Genomic DNA, 22,039 nt, shown 5'->3' with positions numbered 1-22,039 from the left:
AATGAAAATGGGATCTGGGTAGGGTGGAGCTACCTGGGAAAGTGTAATGCCCAGTGCAGTTTCCTGCACTGTAGCAGATTTTATGAGCTTCAATGTATGAAAAGTTTTAATTTTTGGTCTTCCCCCTGGAGGGGAGGGTGAGCCAAGGGGCAGCTGGGGAGCTCCCAGCAGGGGTACCATGTCACTTGTCAGATGCTAATTCTGCTCCACCTGCAAGCAGACTCCAGCTTATCCTGCCTCTTCCCACGTCAGGTCCCCCTGCCTAGTGAGGTTTCCCTTAACCAGCTAAGAAGTTTGGAGAAATTGAGCTACCCCTAGCCCACGCAGGATTCGGGGAAAGCTCTCTTGGCACTTAGCAGAGGACTGGGAGCAGTAATGGAAAAGTCCCCACTAGAGGGAGACTTCCCACACATTTCAGAGTAGCAGCCGTGTTAGTCTGTATTCGCAAAAAGAAAGCTGTAGCTTACGAAAGCTTATGCTCAAATAAATTGGTTAGTCTCCAAGGTGCCACTAGTACTCCTTTTCTTTTTCCACACATTGAACCACTTACTCCTATAAAAATACCCTTTGCCTGGGGGAAGGAGTGATAGGCTGGCAGCCAGGAGTCCTAATGGCACCTCGTTCACCAAGCAGCATTAAGAACCCTCTGTACTTCAGAGCCTGTGTTATCGAGCAAGGCCTCATGCCCCTGCCCTCAGAGAGAGGGACGTCTCGTTCACAACCTCTTGCTGCAGGGATAAGTGAGGACTACAGAGGTCCCACAAGGTCACTTCTGGTATAGCTGGGAATGGAGCCCAGCTCCAATATGGGAGACTCATGTCTTAGCCACACTGCCTACACTAAGGTAAGGCCAAGTCCGTGTGCTTGGCTATGGTGTCGTCAAGCTCGCTAAAGAACAGGCAGTCCCCACCCCCGACTGGATCCTGGGCCATATGGGTGAGGGGGTTGAGAGGGTTTACCATATGCAGGTTGGTGCTGCTACCTCTTCCCTGCAGAGAGCACAGTGCCTGGCAGAGGAGACAGGAACAGTGGGAGGAAGGAGTGAAGAGGGAGGAGAGCTCCCATGGACACTGGAGAAAGAAAGGGACCAGCGGAAGTAGGAATGCGGGGGGAGAGAGTGGAATAGAAAAGAAAGAAGAGAGCATTAAGGGTGAAAATACTGGGGGAGAGTTGGGATTGCAGAAGGGGAGTCTTGAGGGGAGGAGGGGGATTTTAGGAAGAAAATGAACATTTCTGACAGACTTTGAGGGGACATACTGTAGTGAACTGGCCTGTGTGTGTGCTTGTGTGCGCTGCTGCCTTCCCTGGGACAGAGCTAACTGCTCAGCTAAGGCCAGGCTGTGCTGCTCACACCAGAAGAGGCTGTGTCTCCTTTAGCTCCAGGGGTGAGGCCTGCCTCTTTGGAGCAAGAGGATTCCCCTGCTGTGACTGCGAGGTTCCAAGCAAGCTTCCAGCACAGTGACATCTCTGCATCCTTGGCAGCTACGGGTTTACCAGACAAACAGGGGCAGAAATAAACAAAAGGGCACGGCAGTGTTTAGGGGGGACAGGGAGAGAAGACGTTTAATCCGGAGGATGGTGGCTATCAGTGTAGTTGCTAATATAGTATTTCACAGAATGTTTGCTTTGTTCCATGTTTTGTATCTTTTTGATTTGTGACTTGGCTGTTTCCAGCGGGGAAAAACAATCTGAAAATGTTCCCAGCCTTTGGCTAGGAGCCAGCCCAGCCCTGACCCCTTCCATAGTTGTTTTTGTTTCTGAACTGGCCGGTATGCTGCGACTGAGAGATTCTGGCCCACCTGCCAGTGCTGCCTGTTGCCTTTTGTGTGCATGATCTCTCCATCTCCTGGAAATCGCATCCAGATCCGTAGAATTGTTTTCCTTCTCAACAGATTGTTCTGTTCCTTTGCATTCCAGGAAATAAAAACCTACAGGGAAGCAAAAGCCTGGTGTAGTGCTGCCACCTACTGGGGAAAATGTGGAGATGGAAGCGGCTCAGAGACTGAAAATGCAAATGTACAGGAGTGGGCGACTACAGTGGAGGGAACAATCCGTTTTGGAGAAGCCAGGATCCCCATGTTAACATGTTGCAAATATTTGCCCATTCATTTGGAAGTTAAAGTCATACCTATGAGTGCAATCATAGGGGAAGACCGGAGTTGAGGAAATGGTTCCTGTCCCCTAGCTTCCAGCCAGTCGGGAAAGGGAACAATGCCACTATCCTTGCCAGCAGCATCCTGCCCCCTCTGAATGTCTGTCCAGCTAAGGCCCAGTGCCTACCCCTTCTATTCGCCCTGCTCTGCGACCTGCAAGGGGAGAGGAAACCTTGCACTAAGCCCAGCTGGTGCATTTCTTTCTCTTCCTGCTTAGGTGGTGCTGTGAGCAAACAGCACTCTTGGAATGTGGGAGGCAGGGTGTGGGGAGACAAGGACATTTGGGCAAGGGGAAGAAACAGCACTCAGGAGAAAGATGGGGGAGTTTTTGCAAGAAAGTTTTTGCACAGAGCGGAAGGTAAACAAAGACAAAGGGGGATTGTTTTGCATTCAAGGATATTAACATAGCTTTTTATCTGAGTATATAATCTTGCTTCCTCCCCATGCAGTGCTCCATCCCTAAAACATACTGTCCTTTGAGGCCTGCAACTCTTGATGCCATGCAGCCAATTTAAATAGAAAAACCGGGATAATGCCCCCAAACAGAATTAAACACAGCCAGCCTGCCTGGCCAGTAACCTCTAGATCAAAAACAAAAGCCCATGAAAAACAACCAACCTCCCTTTGAATGCCATCAGCATTCAGTGCCCTTGGCAAAATGATGGTCATAGAAAGGTAAGCCTTGAAGTTTAACAAATGTAGACTCTGTTGTGGGAGTGAGTGAATTACAGATACAATCCTTCTGCCAGGTGGGGTCGGGGGCAGCAAGGGCCAGCTTCAGTATCTAGGAGTCTCTCTTAACCTTCCAAGATAGTACTGTCTTGAGTCCCCAGACAGAAATCTGAGAAAACTAAGCACCATCCCTGGGCACCTCGACGAGCCAGTGTTTCCCCACTCACAAGCAATGAGTCTGTGTCTAACAAAAGAAAACTTTTATTAAAAGGAGAGGGAACACAGCATCAATTTGGGAAAACATCCTGACAACGATTCAAAAGTATGCAAACAATAAGTAAACACCTGCCCCACAGTAGCTTGGGCAGTGGCCTTTTGTCTGTTTCCCACGTTGCAGTGTGAAAGTCTGACGGAGGAACATCCCCTTAACATGCCACTCCCCTTTCCCTTCACTGCACCCCAATCTCAGTGGGTTGTCTGAGGCCAGTGAAGTCCCAGAATTCAGGAGTGCCATCATGGGGGTTCAACACCCACCCCTGAAAGCAGGAGGCGAGCAATGCCCCTGCCAATGCCCACCATTGTCACTGTCATCTCTGCAGTTTCTGCCTCTAGTGGCGATGCTGTACTCTGAGGTTCTGCCGCTGAGCCCAGTTCTTAGTGATTTCAGCTCTTAGTGAAGAGTGGAGAAACTCACTGCTGCTTCATCTGCCACACCCTCCGCATTGTCTTTTGTCACAACTCTCCCTGCACCAGGTCTAAGGTTCAACCCCCTAGACCAGCTTATTAGTGAATTCCGCTCTAGCAATCACTGAACAGAAACAAGGATTTTAGATTGAATCTGATCAAATCTGTCTTTAAACACTGGTGGGGGAGGATCAAATGGTATCTCGCACTTTTTAAACGCAGTCTATACCATCGGGTAGGAACACCTGTCCCGTCTTCTGCCCTTCTGCCTGACGGGATCATTGTTGTTACTGTTATCCATGCTAGGTTTGTTTATTAGTTGCCATTCTGGGTTGTTTGTGGCCTGTTTTTTATGTACTTTCTAATTTTGTTGGGATTTTTTTTAGCTAGAAGAGTAAACAAATCCAGAGGCAAAATACATTGTGGTGGCTTTTATTGGAAAATAGTTACAATAAACTTACAATGGAATAAAATTAGAATTTGTCCATATGGAGGGGTGAGAGAATTAGTCTCTGTTTATTCTGTCTTTGGTATCTCAGCTGGGATTGTCAGCCAGGGATGTCAGCTGGGTTTGATTTTTTTGGTGATGTGAAATGAAAGGATATCTTTTTCTAAAATGACATCCTTTGGCTGCATGTAACGTGCCATCCATCAAAAAGAAGTGTAACTTACAAGGAAGCCACATGAGTTTTGCTAGTGATGCAACTCTTCCATTCCATACACAACTTCTCCTTTTCTTTGGGTGATGCTGCAAGTCCAGTAGTCTGAGGCTAATAGTAATAAATAATATAGCAACATCAGGCCACAGGTGGGCTGAAATTTGGCATGACTATCCTACTTGCAGTAGGATAAAAGGCAGACATACACCTACCGATCATGTTTCCGTGTATGCCTGGAGGTTCTGTACATTAAGAGTAAACTCCAGATTATCCCATCATTTTTTGGTGGGGAAGGAATTAAGATAATTTAAGGCATGTCCTGTACAGAGGAAATGAGATTTCCTCCTGATTTCAAGGAGGCCGAGGACATATACAGCTATTTCCTGAAAGGACCCTAGTAGCAGTGGTTCCACCCAACACTTTTTGCATTTAAAATTATCTTTTCAATGCAGTCTATTCAGCCATTGTCTCCTTAGGGGAACTGAGGTATTTGTATATCATCTGTGGTTCTCTTTTCTCTCCCAGAGTCAGACAGAAACTGCTCCAGGCACTATCCTGCGGATGTGTGTGTAGGACTTCCTCAGGGTGACGCTGCCATGATGGGACACCCCACGAGGTAGGACGCACTCCTCTGTCAGCCTCTGGGTCTCGGGGTCCCAGCACAGCACCGTGGCGATGACTTCGTTCTTCTCATCCCGGCCCCCTGTGATGAACAACTTGTTGTTGCAAGGGGAAATCCCGCAACTTGCTCTCTCATGGGTGAACTGAGTCACTAGGCACCATGTGTCCTGAAGGGGGCTGTACGAGTACAGTGCTTTCATTGCTCCACCTGCAACAGAAACAGAAATTGGTTTGCTCCTGCCATTAGTTCCTCTAGTTCCTATCCAAATTAGACATTTCAACAGGGTTCCATCACTGACACTTATGAGAACACTTTACCCCCAAGGTAAAGTCAAAACAAGACTACAGGGCAAAACAAGACTGCTCTGAAAGACCTACAAAGGGCCGCTTATTTTTCATAGCTCCATCAATTTTATGGGACCATTGTGATCATCCAGTCTGAACTTCTGCATAACACAGGCCAGTGAGAGAATCTACCATGTCCCTAGGAAAGTTTTACTAATGGTTAATTACCCACGCTGTAAATTTTTTTTTTGTCTTATTTCTAGTCAGAATTTCTCTAACTTCAGCTTCCAACCACTGGATCTTGTTACAACTTTTTCTGCTAAATTAACGACTTGTGTACTATCATACTCTTGTGTACATATCGTACTCTTCCTTCATATAGGTATTTGATAGACCATGATCAAGTCACCTCTTAATCGTCTCTCGAAGAAACTAAACAGATTGAGCTGCTGTAGACTGTCAATGTAAGGCAGGTTTTCCAGACTGCTAATCATTCCTGTAGCTCTTTTCTGAACCCTTTCTCATTTTTCAACCCCTTTTTGAAAGGATTCTGACAACTAATCTCCAAGTATCCAAGGCAGGCCCTGGAGCAGAGGTGGGCAAACTACAGCCCGCGGGCCACATCCGGCCTGCAGGACTGTCCTGCCCGGCCCCTGAGCTCCTGGCCCGGGAGGCTAGCCCCGGACCCCTCCCCTGTTGTCCCCCTCCCCCGCAACCTCAGCTCACTGCACCACCGGCGCAATGCTCTGGGCGGCAGGGCTGTGAGCTCCTGGGGCAGCGCACTGCAGAGCCCGGCCTGACCCACTACTCTGTGCTGCACGGCGGCGCGGCTGTCTGTCCTGGTGCAGCCGCACCACCAGCTACCGGTGCTCCAGGCAGCGCAGTAAGTGGGGGGGCGGGGTTGGATAGAGGGCAGGGGAGTTAGGGGGGTGGTCAGGGGCCGGGGGTGTGGATAGGGGTCGGGGCAGTCAAAGGGTGGGGAACAGGGGGGTTGAATGGGGGCAGGGGTCCTGGAGGGGCAGTCGGGAAGGAGAGGGGGGGTTGGATGGGGCGGTGGGGGGCAGTTAGGGGTGGGGGCCTGGGGGCGGTCAGGGAGAAGGGGTGATTGGATTAGGAAGGGGTTCCGGGGGACAGTCAGGAAGGGGGGTGGTTGGATGGGGCGGTGGGGGGCAGTCTGGGGCGGGGGTTCTGGGGGTGGTCAGGGGACCGAGAGCAGGGGGTGTGGATAGGTCATGGGTCCCCAGGGGGGGCCATCAGGGGGCGAGAAGCAGGGGGGTCAGATAGGGGGTGGGGGCTGGGCCACGGCTGGCTGTTTGGGGAGGCACAGCCTCCCCTAACCAGCCTTCCATACAATTTCAGAAACCCGATGCGGCCCTCAGGCCAAAAAATTTTCCGGCCCTTGCCCTGGAGCCATATTTCCTCTCAAGACAATGGTACCATTCCATTTAAAAGGCACTGGGGGTCCTGCCTTGCTGTTTTCAGGAATGGTGCGCTTTCTCCAGAACTGCTCTATATAGAAGTGGTAGGTAGACCTGATAGTCTGGGTTTTATTGTCCTGCAATGTCCTGAACCCTTCATGTAGGGAAAGGGGTGAGAGAGGTATTTATAAACAGTTCTATTGTACGGCAACATGATTTTGGTTGTGACAAAATCAGCCTAACAGACAACGTGCCTCCCGAATTCCTCAGTGTTGGCTGATTTCTGTCCCAAATAAAAACTCTACTGGGTTTCTGATTTAATTGGTGCTGCGGAAGGTTAGTGGGGGAGGGAGGTTCTTTTGCAAGTGCTTGCTGCTTTTCTTATTTAGCCAATTTTCCACAAAAGCCAAGGGGGGCAGGGGGGTTGATCTGTCTCATGGCTTTTCACTTCAGAGCCTGTGGTACTTTGGGGACTTTCTGTGATGTAATTAGCATGCTATAACAGGTTGAAACAGTTGGTTTGTGGGCAAGATCCTATGCTACTTGGCGTTGAATTTTAACTCAGAGGCACAAAGATGTCAACTCATCACAAACTGGTGAGACCCGCTGTCTGTCTCTCTAACCCCTCCTGCTCATAGAGAGTGAATTGCATACCGGTCCATAGGCACAGCCCAAGGCTCTATATGCACCTCTGAAATCCTACTTAGGACCACAAAATAGGGCTTCAGTGATGCCGCAGGCTTTGTGCTAGGCCTCTGTATGGGGCGAATTTCACCCTGATTCAGTAGCACTCTGTCCAGAGTACCCATGCTAGAAGAGGTAGCTGGAGACTGCCCAGAAAAGCAGTCACATTATTTTTTTAAGTATCCCCCTTTCCTACCCTCCTGCTTCCCTGTGTTCCACTGACAGCTCCCCCATCCTCTACCGACTTTGCCCAGAAGGGAGCAATCTCTGTAATGAGCTAGACGCAGCAGCGCTTCCTCATCTCCTGCAGTGGGACGGCTGGCACAGGAGACTGGTCAGTGCTCTGCAGTAACCCATCTTCCCATAGATATGCCCAGATGTCTGCGTACTGAACTCTTTGGCTGCTAGTGAAGTTGCAATATGAGTTTGGAGTGTTCCCACTGACATTTAAGGATGATATACAGTTTAGCTGATCCTCTTTCAACTTACATTGCAAATCTGCTAATTAATGTAATCAACCCTGAATGTAATCTTGTGATGGAAACTGGAGCATTGGGTCCTCCTGGCTCTGATCCCATTGAAGTCCATAGCAAAATTCACAGCCCAATATGCACCTCCTGTGCAATACATTTCCTATAACCAACTGTCTGCATCTATATTAAACTGTAGACTAGAGTAGGAGTAACAGTGTCTGAGTGTTCTGGGTTCCCATCTCCCATCTAGAATCTTAAAGAAGAGCACAGGGTGATGATCGTTTGCTTATGCTTCTCTGTAGGGTTCCAGGAATTAGTCAAAAATAAGCTGAACTCAGTCTAGAGAAAAAAGAACATCACTGCTTTACCTACCCACAACATAGATGTGGTCACGGAAACTCACAGCATTGATGCATTTTGCTTCAACTGGCATGGGTGATTTCAAGCTCCAGTTGTTCGTAGCTGGGTCATAACATTGCGTTTTGTCTGTAGCTAGTTTTCCATTGGGTCCTCCCCCAATCACATAGAGCTTCTTCTTGTAGCTGGCTGCAGCAAATGAGCTCACATTGACCATGAGGGGAGCTGCCTGTGTCACCATTAAAAAACAAATAATTAACAACCCACTGAATAGTCATTTGGATTTCGTGTCCTATAGGCTGGTGATTTCTTTTCTTTTGAATGTAGATAGTCATGCATTGCTCTGTATTCTCTTGGAGCCCACCATGCATTGGTGTTCCTAGAAGCTGCCATGCATTCGTCCTGAGAGGAACTCACACCACTGGGCTGCATGTCTATACTGCTGTCAGAGAGAAGAGGGGCAATAGGGAGCTCCAACTAGGGCACTCCCTGGAAGTCTGACTTTTGGGCCACTAGCTCTGGCTGGGGTCCTGATTGGGTCTGAAACATTCCATTCCTTCCCAGGGTATCAAGAAGCTACTAACTTTAAAACAATATCACCCTGAGGAGCGGAATTGCGGTGCCAAGACCTTGCATGTTAGCAGGAATGGAGAGGGAGCAAACAGAATGGGAGGGGCGTCCTGATGAGCACATGCTTTGCCTAAAACCTAACACAAAAGAGAGAGGTCTGATTTTAGGCCCGTCAACCTTGATGGTGTCCCTTTTGCAAAGGGTATACTTTGTTCAGATATGAAAAGTTAGGGTGCCAAAGTCTATAACATGCAGCTTCAGCATGTGGGATTGCATTGCAATGGGGCGTGGACATGCTGCCCCATTGTGTTGTGGAGGGAGCAGAGGAGCATGGCTAAGCAGCTGGAGATGCACTGATCTGGTGCATTCCTACTGTAGCGGCTGGACCCACCCTTAGCCCAATTTATTTCCTGGGATGTATCAGCATCCAGCTCCCCGTGTAGATGCACTCTCTGAAAGGGGAACCCCTGAGACGGCAATAATGGACACATCACCTGTCCTCCCCCGGGAGCTGTGACCCATGCTGACTCGGAGAGGTGCAGTTTGTAAAGCGTGCCTTATAGGTGCATCTCCAGTTACATAATGTACCGTGTGCAATGGCAGGGGAATTTCCTCTGCTCTCTTGAACAGAAATACTGTAGCTGTCTGCGTGTATTATTGTGTTCTTGTTTTAAACTGACGTCAGTAAACGTTTTCCTTTTAAACCTGTTAGAAAATGAGTGAACTCCACTGGGACCCTAGCTGGAGGGACTATTAAGCTGGTGCAGTATGTGTAAAGTAATTGTTTTCAGAGGTTGAAACTGTTGCATCCTCAGTCGTCATCCTCAGTGCAGTGTCATACTTGCCCCATGCCCTGGGAATGGAAAGTGGGTGGCGGGAGAAGAGCTTAGCTGCATGGGGAAGCAGCAGGGGAACATATTTCTGGAGAGCAGAGCTCCTCTGGAGCCATGTCAGACTGGGATGATGATGCAATGCCGGCATGGAAGCACATGAACTGCCAGCTGGGGGAGGCTAGCCCCCAGCCCTGCCCCTTCTGCCGACCGCCCCGCTGGAGCTCAGAACCCCCCCGCCACGGCTGCCAGCCCCTGCCCCAGGCTAGCCCCTGCCGATCGCCGGGAGGGCAGGCGGCACGACCCTGGACCCTCCAGGCTGCACAGCCCGAGCCGGGGCCACCGCATGGGGGAGCTGTGGAGGGGAGTCTGGGGGGCGAAGTGTAGGCTGGTTGTTGTTTGGGGAGGCACAAACCTCCCCCAGCCTATAATATCCACCGCCCATGGATGCAAGCTACTGTGGTGCAAGGTAACTGCTTTGATTTCATCAAGTTTGAATTTGTCATGCTGAGTTCAGTTTACTCTGTGGTCTTCAAGCCATTAGCCCAGCCTTACCCTCAGCTCTCTTTGACCTACAGTGGAGTATCAGCAGGTTTCAGGAGGCCAGCTACCACATGAAATAACCTGATTGCCTGTGTTTTCGCTGTGCAAAAGAGCCAGGTTACACAAATGGCCAGTTCCCAATTTGTGTGGGAAGTGGTTGGGTGTGATTTACTGGGCCTGTTAATTCATCTCCTCAAATATACTAATGGCATGAACAGCAAAACCTGAGAACTCACAGATTTCCTTAAATAGAAAACATTTTTCTTTCATCCCTTAAAGAGTAGCACGAAAGAAGAAAAGTAGAACAAGTGACCATTTCTGAGCGTCAAGGGACTTGACACTTATAGCAGTTTCTTTTTCAAGGAAATTTAACATCTGTTCTGGCCCTTTGAGATACAGGCCTAAAATACAACCCCACCCTACCAACTGCCCACAGTCAGCTGCAACCACTACTTACAGGGCAGCGTACATTTACATAAGTGAAGTGGTCACTCTATCTAAGGGGACTTCTTGAAAGCTCTCGTCCCACAGCTCCTCTGCTTCAGCTTGGACTTGGTCAGAGCCGCGTGTGCTGCACATGTTCTGCATTGAAAGGCCCAGCACAAATTTGCTTTATCTTCTGCTTCTTTTCCCTTTTGTCTTCTGAGTGCTTTGGCTTTACCCTGGGTTATGTCCACCCTCATCTTTATCATCTTGAAAATTTTAGCCCTGTCCCATTATCCGTCTTTGCTTTCCTAAGTAGCCACAGATCTGACTCCCTTTCTACTCAGCTGAACCCGCTGGCCTTCCTTGTCTCTTTGGACTCTTACCACCATCTCAATGTTTAACCAAAACTCCGTGCTATCCATCCTGTGTGGTGCAAAAATCGGGGGCAGGTAGTAGACGAGAGTGCAAGGAGGCTTCCTCCACCTTTGCATCTCTCTGCAAGGGTCAGGCACAAGCCCATAGGAGAGCAAAGGCCCTGACCCTGACTCAAAAGAGGGCTTGGTGCCCACTCAGCAGATTTGGGCTGCTGTAGGGGATGCATATCCAGCATCCGTTGAAAGGGTGGCAGAGCTGTGGCTACAATGTGTGCTCCCTCGGAAGCCCAAGAGGAATTCTAAATGAGTCAGCCAGAATTCTTCCAGGTGGCTCCCTCTACAATGCAATATGCTCCTTTCCCCTCTCCAGCACAAGCCATGGCTTTAACACAATCAGGTCCTTTACATTTGTAAAGTGCTTTGAGATTCTCAGATGAAAGCATAATAAAAATGCAAAGCACTAGTAATTTTCCATGTAGTCAAATACTGAGGTTCCCAGCAAGTCATACATAAAAACGACCGGATACCTTGCAGCTTCTGGTCTCTCTCCCAAACTTACACTGGACAGTGCAGCTGTAATGCACCTTCCTGCTAATGATTTCCTGGGTCTGCGTTTCACCACTACCAGCAACTCCTCCTTGTTCCGATATCTCCTTAGTTGACCCATATAATGTTTATCCTCTGAAATTATTTCTAATCCCCAAGCCTGTTTTACACTTGTGTTGAAATGTATGAGATGCTGGTCTGCATATACCCTTCTAGAGCTAACCGATTAGTAGTTTCCTTTACACCTGCTTGGTGTCTTCCACAGATTTAGGGCTAATTCTGCCACCTTGATGCCTGCTGAGTATTATTTTATTCTGTGGGTAATCCCATTGGCTTCAAGGAAATGGTTGTAGTATAAGAAACTGTTCAGCTGGAGTCAGGATGGCAGAACTGATTCTTTCTTTGATCCTCCGTCCTTTGAAGTCTGCATTTTCAACTTGAATGCACAACTACTAGATTCCGGGGGGAGGTATGTAGTAGAATTTAGCTCATTTATTTTGAGGTACAATAAATACCTAATAAAACTCCCTGATTTCAATTTGTTTCATTAGTGTTGCATGAAAGAGAAAAGTGTGACTGTATTTTACCTCTGACCAGCAGTTATGGAAAGGATCGTATGTTTCTACGCTGTTGATTCTCTGTATGCCATCAAAACCTCCAACCACATACACTTTGCCGCCTAGCACAGCCATTTTGTGCCTCCATCGCCCGATGTTTAAATATTCAATTTGGATCCATTTGTTGATGGAGGAATTATATTTCCAGACATCATGTTGTGTTTCTTTCCCACCTGCGAGGTACACAATACATGTAAGTGACATAATTGGCATGACCTGTGTTTGCTCAGAACTTCTAGTATGTTCTATTTGTCATACAAGAAACAAAAACCATTGGTTCATGGCATTTGCTCTGGAAGCACATCTTCAGCAGAATAGTACTTGCTTTAAAGGAAGACAACTTGCAAGCTTAAAGTTCCTCTGGTTAAATTTGCATTACTATACTTTGGAGAGGGCAGAGAAATTCCTGGGGGTTATTTTACAAGTCATCTCTTTCCCAGACATGAATCACTATTCATGTTTCAGCTGTCCTACCACCTTTTCTTTCGCATTTGTAACTTTAATATAGTCAGTGGCCGATGGCTTGTAATGATGTGCAGAAGAATCTCAGGAATGAGACTTGTTGCTGATTGTAGAATGTTAGACATAGAGTTTAAAGCCAGAAGGGACCACCAGATTATCTAGTCTAACCTCCTGTATATTGCAGGCCACCAAGACCGCCCCACCCCGAGCACCTGCACACTAAATCCAACAACTCAACTGAGACCCACAAGAGACTAGACTGTTTTATGCCACAGGCAGAGAATAGGGACCAAAGTGCACCAGTGCCGAGGCCTCCTCAGTGGCAGGAAATGTATTAAGTAAACCATAGCCAAATAATCCTGGCAAGTGGCCCACACCCACACGTTGCAGAAGAAGGCAAAAAACCCACAACGTCACTGCCAATCTGATCTGGAGGAAAGTCCCTTCCCCACCCTAAATATGGCAATGAGTTAGACCCTGAGCATGTGATCAAGAACCAGCCAGCCAAGCACCTGGGAGAGAGAATGGTCAGTACCAGCTCAGAAACCTGGCCTTCACCGTCCTATGTCCCATCTCCAGCCATGGCCATCACTGATGCTTCAGAGGAAGGAGATTTGAGGAAAACAAAGAAAGCATAATAAATGGGAAGAGGGGGAGCCTTTCCTGACCACTTTCAAGGGGCCAGCTGAAACCCTGAAGCATGAGCTTTAGGAACATAAGACATAAACCAGAAGCGAGTTCCCCCGCACCACCACCATCACCATCTCAAGCAACTCTGTCATACAATTGCATTCATAAATGTGTCCAGCTCTCTTAAAACTAATTAAGTTGTTTACCCCTACAACTCCCACTTGGAGGCTATTCCAGAATCTCATCCCCCTGATGGTTAGAAAACTTCCTCTAATTTTTACCCTGAATTTGTTGATGGCAAGTTTATACCCATTTGCTCTTGTGCCAACACTTTCCTTTGGCTTAAATAACTCTTCACCTTCCCTGCTATTTACCTCTTAACGTATTTATAGAGAACAATCATATCCCCTCTCAGCCTTGTTTTTGTTAAGAATTGGTGAATAAACAAACATGATATCAATTAAAAAACTAAAGCTCTGCATCACATAGTCAGCCACTTGAGAATCCCCCTGGGCCAAGAAGGTCCTGCTGGGGACAGGTAAACCAGATTTGCACTGGTGGAGCTGCTATTACATAGGGATGATCTAGCCAGCTGGTCCACTGGCTTCCAAAATACGAACAGGGGGGCTGATCCTGTACTCCATGAAATTCTCTCACTGAAGTCTTCCAGGGAGTTTTTCCAGAGTGAAAAATTCAGCATTGGGTCCATTGTTTCTTGAACATGAAGGGGCCTGGCTGTGATCTCACGTCTCTTCATCTGACTCTGGGGCTGGCTACGCTGCAAAAAAAATAAATAACTCGCAGCAGCGAGCCTCAGAGCTCAGGTCAAGTAACTCGGACTTGCACTTCAGGACTACAAATAGGAGCGTAGACATAGCCCGGGCTCTGACACCTGGCAAGGGGGGAGGGTCTCAGAGCCCTGGCTTCAGTAGTATTAGGCGTAGAATGATTTCGGTGAAATTGCTCCTTATTTACACCAGGAGATCAGAATCAAGCCCAGTAGTTTAATCCCCAGGGTAGGTTTGCAAATGAGTCTCACTCATTCAAAAAGCCTAGCAGCATTTTTGCCAGTACGTTAGTTTCCGTGTCATTTTTATTCATAACCGGAATACAAACAGAACTAGTTGAGTGTGAAACCCATTGCACAGTCTGAGAAGCTTCACTGCATAACCTACAGTCCAGCTATGCAATCATTTCACCAGTGACTATATTAGAAGGAGGATTCATATTCCATTACAGAATTGTCTGCACTCATTTGTATGCTGTACCACAGCCAGATCACTGCAAACTGATGGAACTCATCTCTGGGCCAAATAACAGATTGAATAGGAGATAATTAGCATGCTAGAAAGATTCGTTGGTAATGCCTTTGTGTCTATGAATTTTTCATATATCTATGTTGTTTTATTTGCGCTCAAGCAGGTGAAGTGTATGAATGCGGAATACGAGAATTCTTATCTGCAGTAGTGTTTAGAGACAGCAGGTGTTCCAACCACACGTTGTCGCAACCTTCCCATTTACATTAGTTTGTTCTCTCCTGCATTAGAAAACAGCCCTGACAGGAATCTGAACTAAACCATGCTTTTGAATTCTGTCTACATCATGGGGGAGGGTGAGATTTTTGAGAGAACTGTAGGTATTTAAATGCCTTGTTCTAAACTTTATGGGAAATGGTGCATTGATATTCTCTCTTCATTAAGAGCAGTAACTGCAGTAAATGAGGAGACTGAGACCTCCAACAGTGCCCTGAGGGAAACCAGCAGGTAGAGGGAAGAGGATGCAGAGATACTGAAGAAGTGGATAGCAAGGTAGAAAAGAACCAAGTCACAGAAGCCAAGAGAAGGAAGAAAATAGAGAAGTAGAAAGTGATAAACAGTGTCAGAGACAGCAGGCTGATCAGGAAGAATAAGCATAGATAAGTGCCCCCCTTTGATTTAGCTAGGAGGAAACAATTAATAACCTTGGCCAGTGCAGCTTGGTTGGAGTAGAAAGGGTGAAAAGCAGATTGGAGGGGACCAAGGAGGTGAAGAGGTCAAGGAAGTGAGTAGATGAAGGGGAGGAGGGATGCTAGTTAGAGTGCCAGTCTGATCAAAGTAAGCAGTTCTTTCATAGTAGGGCATCTATAGGCATGTCTACAGAAAGTTCAGTTTAGGGGATAGAAAGAATGGGAGAAGAAGCCAGAAATGATGGGAGGCAAAAAGCCTGGGGCTAAGGGGCAGACTGAGAGATTAAAGGCAGCCAGTAATGAGCTCTCTGAGTGCAACAGGTGCAAAGAATTGGGGGGACGTGTTTGTTAAACATTCCCAGTTGTAATGTTGGCTTTGATGCCCCCGCTAAGGACTACTGAACAAAGGGAGAAGCTCTGAAGAAATAAAAAGCAGAATGTAATGGTAGGATGAAAAGAGAACTTCCTTTCCTTAAACTAATGGGGAGTGAAGGAGAATGAATCCTGGCCCCAGAACAAGGAGATTTAATAAAGACTAAGGGCTTGGCTACACTTGCAAGTTAGAGAGCATTAAAGCAGCCCTGGGCGCCCTAACTCCTGAAGTGTCCACACTGGCAAGGCCCTTTGAGCGCCTGGACTCTGCAGCTGGAGCGCTCCTGGTAATCCACCTCCACAAGAAGCGTAAAGCTTGCTGCGCCCTGGCTGAAATGCCCAGGTGTCGGTATGGATGACATGTTGCACTACTGCGCTGTGATTGGCCTATGGAAACATCCCATAATCCCCTGAAGTCAAGTGGCCACTCTGGTCATTGTTTTGAACTCGGCTGCAGGCATGCGGATATCCCCTTTCAAAGCTCTGTTTCTGAGAGCCGGCATGCTTATCTGCTCTGGGACAAAGCAAACCATTACTGTGGAATGCTGCTGCTGTGAGTGTGTGTGAGAGAGAAAGGCGGGGGGAGGGGGGTTTGCTGCTGTCTGAACTTACAAGACCGGATGCTGACACACTCTCTGCCCCCCAAAACACACTGTCTCTCCCCCCACATACACACAACACACTCCCTGTCACACTCCAGCCCGCCCCCATTTGAAAAGCACACTGCAGCCACTTGCACACTGGGATAGCTACCACAATGCACTGCTCTTTGTGGTGTTGCAAGAGCTGCTAATGTGGCCACGCCAGTGTGCTTGCAGCTGACAGTGTAAACACACGGCAGCGTTTTCCCTGCTGCGGTCTCCGAAGGCTGGTTTAACTCCCAGCGCTCTACATCTGCAAGTGTAGCCAAGCCCTTAGTTGGAGCGAGCTTGTTAAAATCCAGGTAGTCCTAAATGCATACTGCAATGGGAGATATTTTAGACCAGCATCATCTTCTAGGCAGAATGTTCCCATTTGACACCCCAACCCTCCCCCACTCTCTCCCCCCATTCTACTTCACTCATTTTTGAAGTAAAGGTTGTGTTTGGGAAAGCTGCCTGATTGAGAACTCTGCAGAATGATGTCTCCTACCCACAGCACCAGGACAGTATTGGCATTGGCTGCTCAACTTTCCCCACACAGCCCCACCCTTCATCTCACATTGTGGAAACCTGTAGCCTCCATTCACTCTGTAACCTCTCCACTTGGACTGGCAACTAGGATGTGGCTGTTGTGAGGGTGGCTTTGAGCCAGTGGGCACCTTTCCCCTAGGAAATGGAATGAGATCACCAAATTCATTTCCAATAGGTCATCAAAACAGCTGCCGGCTGGTAACGAGTCACTACCAATCTGACCTGCCTTTGAACTTGTGAGTTTGAAATACAAGGATCTGTATTCCATTGCCAATCCCCTAAGCAAGCCAGAGTCTTCCTTGTCTTCATAGGGGTTAGTATGGAGCAGGTATTTATAGAAGTTAAATGTCTCTTCTGAATCCATTCAAACTGTGATCCACAATCACACATTCACACTGCTGCCTTGTACAAGGCCTCTTGGGCCTCACGGCGGTAATGGCAATTAACTTTGCTTTCAGTAAATGATTGTTTTTTAGAGTCCCACCTTCTGCACTATTGAAGTGCTCCTGAAAATAGGATTTTCAATCCCAAGCAACACAATTACCATTACTGTTTGCAAACTATCAACTGTTGCTTATTCGTGCAGAACTCCTATTGGGGGTCTTCCAGAAAAGCTTTGCGGTAGCTACTGTTGATTGTATGCTGCATATGCAGCTGTAAGAGGCCTTTCTGTAACTATCATTCCTGACACTTTGGTATGCCAACACTGGGCATGCGCACCAATCCAGTCAAATATAGTTTTGCATTTGTTTGAAAACTGAACCCATGTTAATATTCTAAGAGGCTCAGCACTGCCACTACTCAACCCAGTGCTTCTCAGTAGCCTGTCCCTCAGCCATGGCAATGTATGTGAGGAGCCCCTTTCAAAGGCAATTGCTGAAATGCTCTAACACTAGCTGTTTATGTCAATTTACAAAGCATAGTATATGTTCTACATCCCTGGTTCTCAACCAAGGGCACATGTACCCCTGGGGGTACGCAGAGTCTTCCAGGGGCTACGTTAACTCATCTCGATATTTGCCTAGTTTTACAACAGGCTACATAAAAAGCACTAGTGAAGGCAGTAAAAACAAAAATTTTATACAGATAATTACTTGTTTATACTGCTCTATATACTATACACTGAAATGTAAGTACGTTTATATTCCAGTTGATGTATTTTATACCAATATGGTAAAAATGAGAAATTTTTCAGTAACAGTATGGCTGTGACACTTTTGTATTTGTATATCTGATTTTGTAAGCAAATAATATTTTAAGTGAGGTGAAATTTGGGGTACACAAGACAAATCAGCCTCCTGAAAGGAGTACAGTCGTCTGGACAGATTGAGAGCTGCTGGTCTTCATAAAAGCTGTACCTATTTCCCCTCCCTTGTTTATGAGACTCCTGTGTTCTCTTCTCTTAGTTCCATTGGCATTATCTTGCTCCTTACCTGATATGTAGACTTCATTTTTTAGCGTAATACATGCAAACTCCACCCATTTTTTATTCTCGCTCTCCATTTCCTGTTCTGTGATTGGTAATTTTGCCACCTCCAAACGGCTCCGCCTCAAAGGATCCAGGCAAGTTACTTCTGCGACAAATTTTTCATCTTTTGTGCAACCACCTATGATCATAAACACCTCGGACTGGAACTCATGCATCCGGGGCTTGGTTCTTTCTGAAATAATCTAGACACAAGCAATATAGAATGAATACTCAGGGTGTGTCACGTGTGGTTAAAAACAGCTTTATACCCTGTGGTGTGAGTAGCTCACGAATTTAGCTCCCATTGGTTCAGTTCTTTGGCCAGATTTTGCCTATAGCACACTGAAAAGAGCTTCCTCTCACACGGTATTAGCCAGCCCAGGAGCACAGCGCTCTATCCATAGGTGCTGACTCCGGGGGTGCTCCGGAGCTGGAGCACCCATGCAAAAAATTTGTTGGTGCTCAGCACCCACCAGCCACAGCGGTTTGGCAACCCACCTATCAGCTGTTCAGGGACTGGCAGGATTTGGGGGGAGAGGGCAGGAAGAGGTGGCGTGTGGGTGGGGCCTCAGGGGAGGGGACAGAGCAGGGTCAGGAAGTGGTGAAGAGAAGGTGGGGCCTGGGGTGGAGTGGGGACAGGACATCAGGGCAGAGCAGGGGTGGAGCACCCACCTGAAAAAATTAGTCAGTGCCTATCTTAGGTATTTATATGGCCCCTATTGCTGTGATACCTGAGCACCTCCCAGTCTTTAATGGATCTGTTCTCTCAACGCTTCTGTGAGGTAGGGGTGTACTATTATCCTTATTTTACAGGTGGAGAACTGGGGCATAGAGAGATCAAATGACTTGCCCAAGGTCACGCAGGAAGTATGCTGCAGTTCAGGGAATCGAACCCAGGGCTCCCAAGTCCTAGGCTACAGCACTAACCACTCTGCTTCTCTACAGCCAGTGCACAAATCTAAAATGCTGTGTTGCAGTTGCAGAATGCTCCTCGTTCTAGTAAACTGTTCCTGTGTCAACGATAAAAGTGTCAAAGCTCTCTGCTGTTCCTAGGAGAATATTTACAAGGGGAGTTAGTCACGATTCTAAGTTGAGAGGTGTTATTGATAAGCTGCGTCTCACTGAAGTGCAGGTGGCATGACTTTTTTTGCTCCTAGTAGATACACCATTAGTCATATTGGAATGAATGCAGTGGAAATTTCAAGGAAAGCTTTTTATAGCATACAGAAATTTATCATTTATTTGAAATTTCTGCCCTGTCAAACAACACTCGATGTTTTTCTTGGACTTTTAAAACTAATTTACGGTGTGTTTCTATAAACTGGCATAAACAATCTAAATTAAAAAGCAGGGTCATGCAGATGTAAAATTCCTTTCTGTGTTTGCTCAGTATAATTTACTAAACTGTCAGCAAAGTCTCAGCATCTGAGTCAGAGCTCTGCGGATGCCTCATAATTCCTATTTTAACCCCTCCGCCAGCCTCGCAGTCCTTCATCTTAGCCATCAGCATTGGACGGGACTTTCAAGAGCACACACATTCTGCCCCTTCAGCGTCCAGGGAAATACCTGTTGAGCGATGGGTGCCACTCTCTTTGCACAACCCCACTGGCCCAACAGCACTGCCATCGACTGCTGGCTCAGACAGCCAGACACGGGGACTGAAGACTGAACCCAGATCTCTAGCAAGGCAGTACAAGGCACTGCCATTGGGTCACCTGCTGGCTGGCCTGAATTGCTAATCACATTTATAGTCAGGGCCTGCCTGTGTTTTGCGATGCCCTATGCAGGCTCCTAGCCAGGGAGCCTATCTAGCCCCTTCCCCTCCAAACACAGGGTTCCACCAATGTCTATGCACCTGTGACAGACCTCTGACAGCCTGCTGCCCTCTCCTGACACTCCTCAGGCTGTGGGAAATCACAAGCACACTGTCTCTCTCATTCTCGACTGTGAAATTTTGACAGCTGATGACCCCCTTTTGTGGGCCAGGAAATAGGACTGAAGCGTAACTTTCCAAGTTGGGGAGGGATCAGTTAGGAAATTCCTTTTCCACCTTTGCCTGTTACACCTGGGCTGAGGTGGGATCATGGCTGGAACAGGGTATGGGACTGTGGCTTGCAGGTTAGGCACAAGCGTATGTCACATCCTGTGCTAATGAATAGGCTATACAGACTTCTGTTTAGGATTCTGTCCCTGAGATCAAACCTGTGTTTTTCAGAGCTGGTTTTTCCTTTCCTAAAAGGTTCCCTGGTAACTAAGAAAGGTAGACACTGCATCTTCTCACACCCACACTGAAATTCTTGAATGCCTCTGTCTAGCTGGCCCTGTGCAGGATCATTTCAGAGCAAATTTGAATAGTGGCCCTACACTTCAGCCTTTTTTGTACTATAAAGACAGCTAGCACTGCTTGAGCTGATGTGCTACACACTCTAATCAGTAGAAGGGTATACAATACATACACGTACAGCAGCAGGTTTTTAAAAAGTTACCAGAATCACACTTGATTTATACAGCCCCCATCCCAAATATACAGGCAGAGTACAGCATGCTTCGAAAGGGAATCATGTCACCCAACACTAAGCAAAGCCATCTTTGAGGTGGAGCACACATGTCAGCCTACATCCATAACATCACACAACAGTTATTTAGGAGGGGATGTGAAGAATAACATACTCAAGAGGTTCCGTCTGGATAGAGGCTATGAGCGAAGGCATCGGCAGACGGTCATTCTCAAGAACACAGGGGATGCTTTAACAAACCTAGCTCATACGTATCTCCAGTCAGGCTGTTCCTCCTCTCTTATATTTTAATAGCTCCTACATTCTAAGGCCAGAGGGGACCATTATTATCATCTAGTCTGACCTACTGCATAACCCAGACCAGATCATTTCACCCAGGAACTGCTGCATCAAACCCATAACAATTTTATTGGCAATTGAACCTTTAGGCTCAACAGTACAACTATAAAGAGAGTATATTTTAGCAGGGAAAGTAGACATAGATAACTGTTTATGCAAGTATGGTACTGCTTACCCTAAGTGATCCATTGGAATGCTTAGCAATATTTGATGTTATAGATGATTATTTTAATTGGGATACCAATATTAAATAAGAAAGCAATGTCCAAAGTAATACCTTTGATTTGCCTTTTTACTAGGGAACACATCAAGGAATATTGATTAACCTGAGTTTGGTATTGGACAGAATTGTATGTGAGAGGTTCTCTCTCCTTTCAGAGATTCATGAACATTTTCTGAAATGCTTTTATGTTAAAATAAGCTGTCTGGAAACCTCTCAGATTTCACAGTTAAATCTCCACGGTAACTGATTGTGATTATCTTATTTATCTTATCTAATTTGTGAACCTATCTTATAAATATCTTTTTCCACCTCCAAAATCCATACTGAGTTCTGTGATTGCCAATCTGAAATATTCCTTAATTAGAATTGGTTCAGTTGGTTCCCCCCAACTCCCGTTTACTAAGTATTTTCATTTGTTACTTACCTCATTGCCTGACAGATGGTACATTCTTGCTTCTTGAAGCAGAGGGAAGACATCAGGACACTGTCTAATGAGCTGATCGGCTTCAACTGTCTCTACAAAATACCAAGGGTCCAGAAGCGGTAGCCGGACATTCTCAAGAACGTAGGGTAGGAGAGGAAACCGTTCAGACTCTTTGTATCGAACCCAGTTCATAACAGTCTCAAAAACCTGTGCCTCTTCAGTGACATAGAGGTCATCGCTCTTTAGCGTGTTGTAGAGAACGTCACTGGGGATCTCCAGAAATTCCTCACAGTGCAGCACTTGAGCGAAGTTCTGGATAATGTAACTCTGGACTTGCTGCTTCAGATTCTCCAGAGAATGAGTGTCGGCCAGCCTCAGAATCCCAACACAGTTTTCCGGATGGAGGGCTTCAGTGAGGAAACTGGCACAAGCATCCACCATCCGCAGAAACTACAGACACAAGAGGCATGTAAGGTACTGTGCAGTTATTTTATATTTGTATTGTGGTAGCATGGGGGAGCCCCAGTTAAGGGCCAGGCCCCCCTTGTGATAGACACTGGACAAACACAAAACAAA

At 47.0% G+C, this 22,039-nt stretch overlaps 1 protein-coding gene across 4 annotated transcripts in view; it reads right to left on the bottom strand.

Annotated features, from left to right (window-relative positions):
• Window positions 1-3,070: 3,070 nt before the first annotated feature.
• The window catches only part of KLHL6 (kelch like family member 6), a 31,779-nt gene continuing 12,810 nt past the window's right edge, over window positions 3,071-22,039 (bottom strand). For 2 of the 4 annotated variants that reach the window (XM_007064547.4, XM_043522532.1), the window contains exons 3-7: window positions 21,464-21,913; window positions 17,927-18,164; window positions 11,883-12,085; window positions 8,022-8,235; window positions 3,071-4,997 (exon numbers count right to left, since the gene is read on the bottom strand). In XM_007064547.4, the coding sequence (XP_007064609.1) occupies window positions 4,696-4,997; window positions 8,022-8,235; window positions 11,883-12,085; window positions 17,927-18,164; window positions 21,464-21,913 (1,407 nt within the window). In that variant the 3' untranslated portion in view covers window positions 3,071-4,695. The remainder of the gene's footprint in view (window positions 4,998-8,021; window positions 8,236-11,882; window positions 12,086-17,926; window positions 18,165-21,463; window positions 21,914-22,039) is intronic. The other 2 variants (XM_043522533.1, XM_037909093.2) reach the window with 1 other exon arrangement.

The sequence above is a fragment of the Chelonia mydas genome, chromosome 9, assembly GCF_015237465.2.
Source record: "Chelonia mydas isolate rCheMyd1 chromosome 9, rCheMyd1.pri.v2, whole genome shotgun sequence".
Taxonomy (NCBI): Eukaryota; Metazoa; Chordata; order Testudines; family Cheloniidae; genus Chelonia; species Chelonia mydas.
Note: the sequence above shows the minus strand (reverse complement) of the source record. Positions and strands in the feature narration are given on the sequence as shown.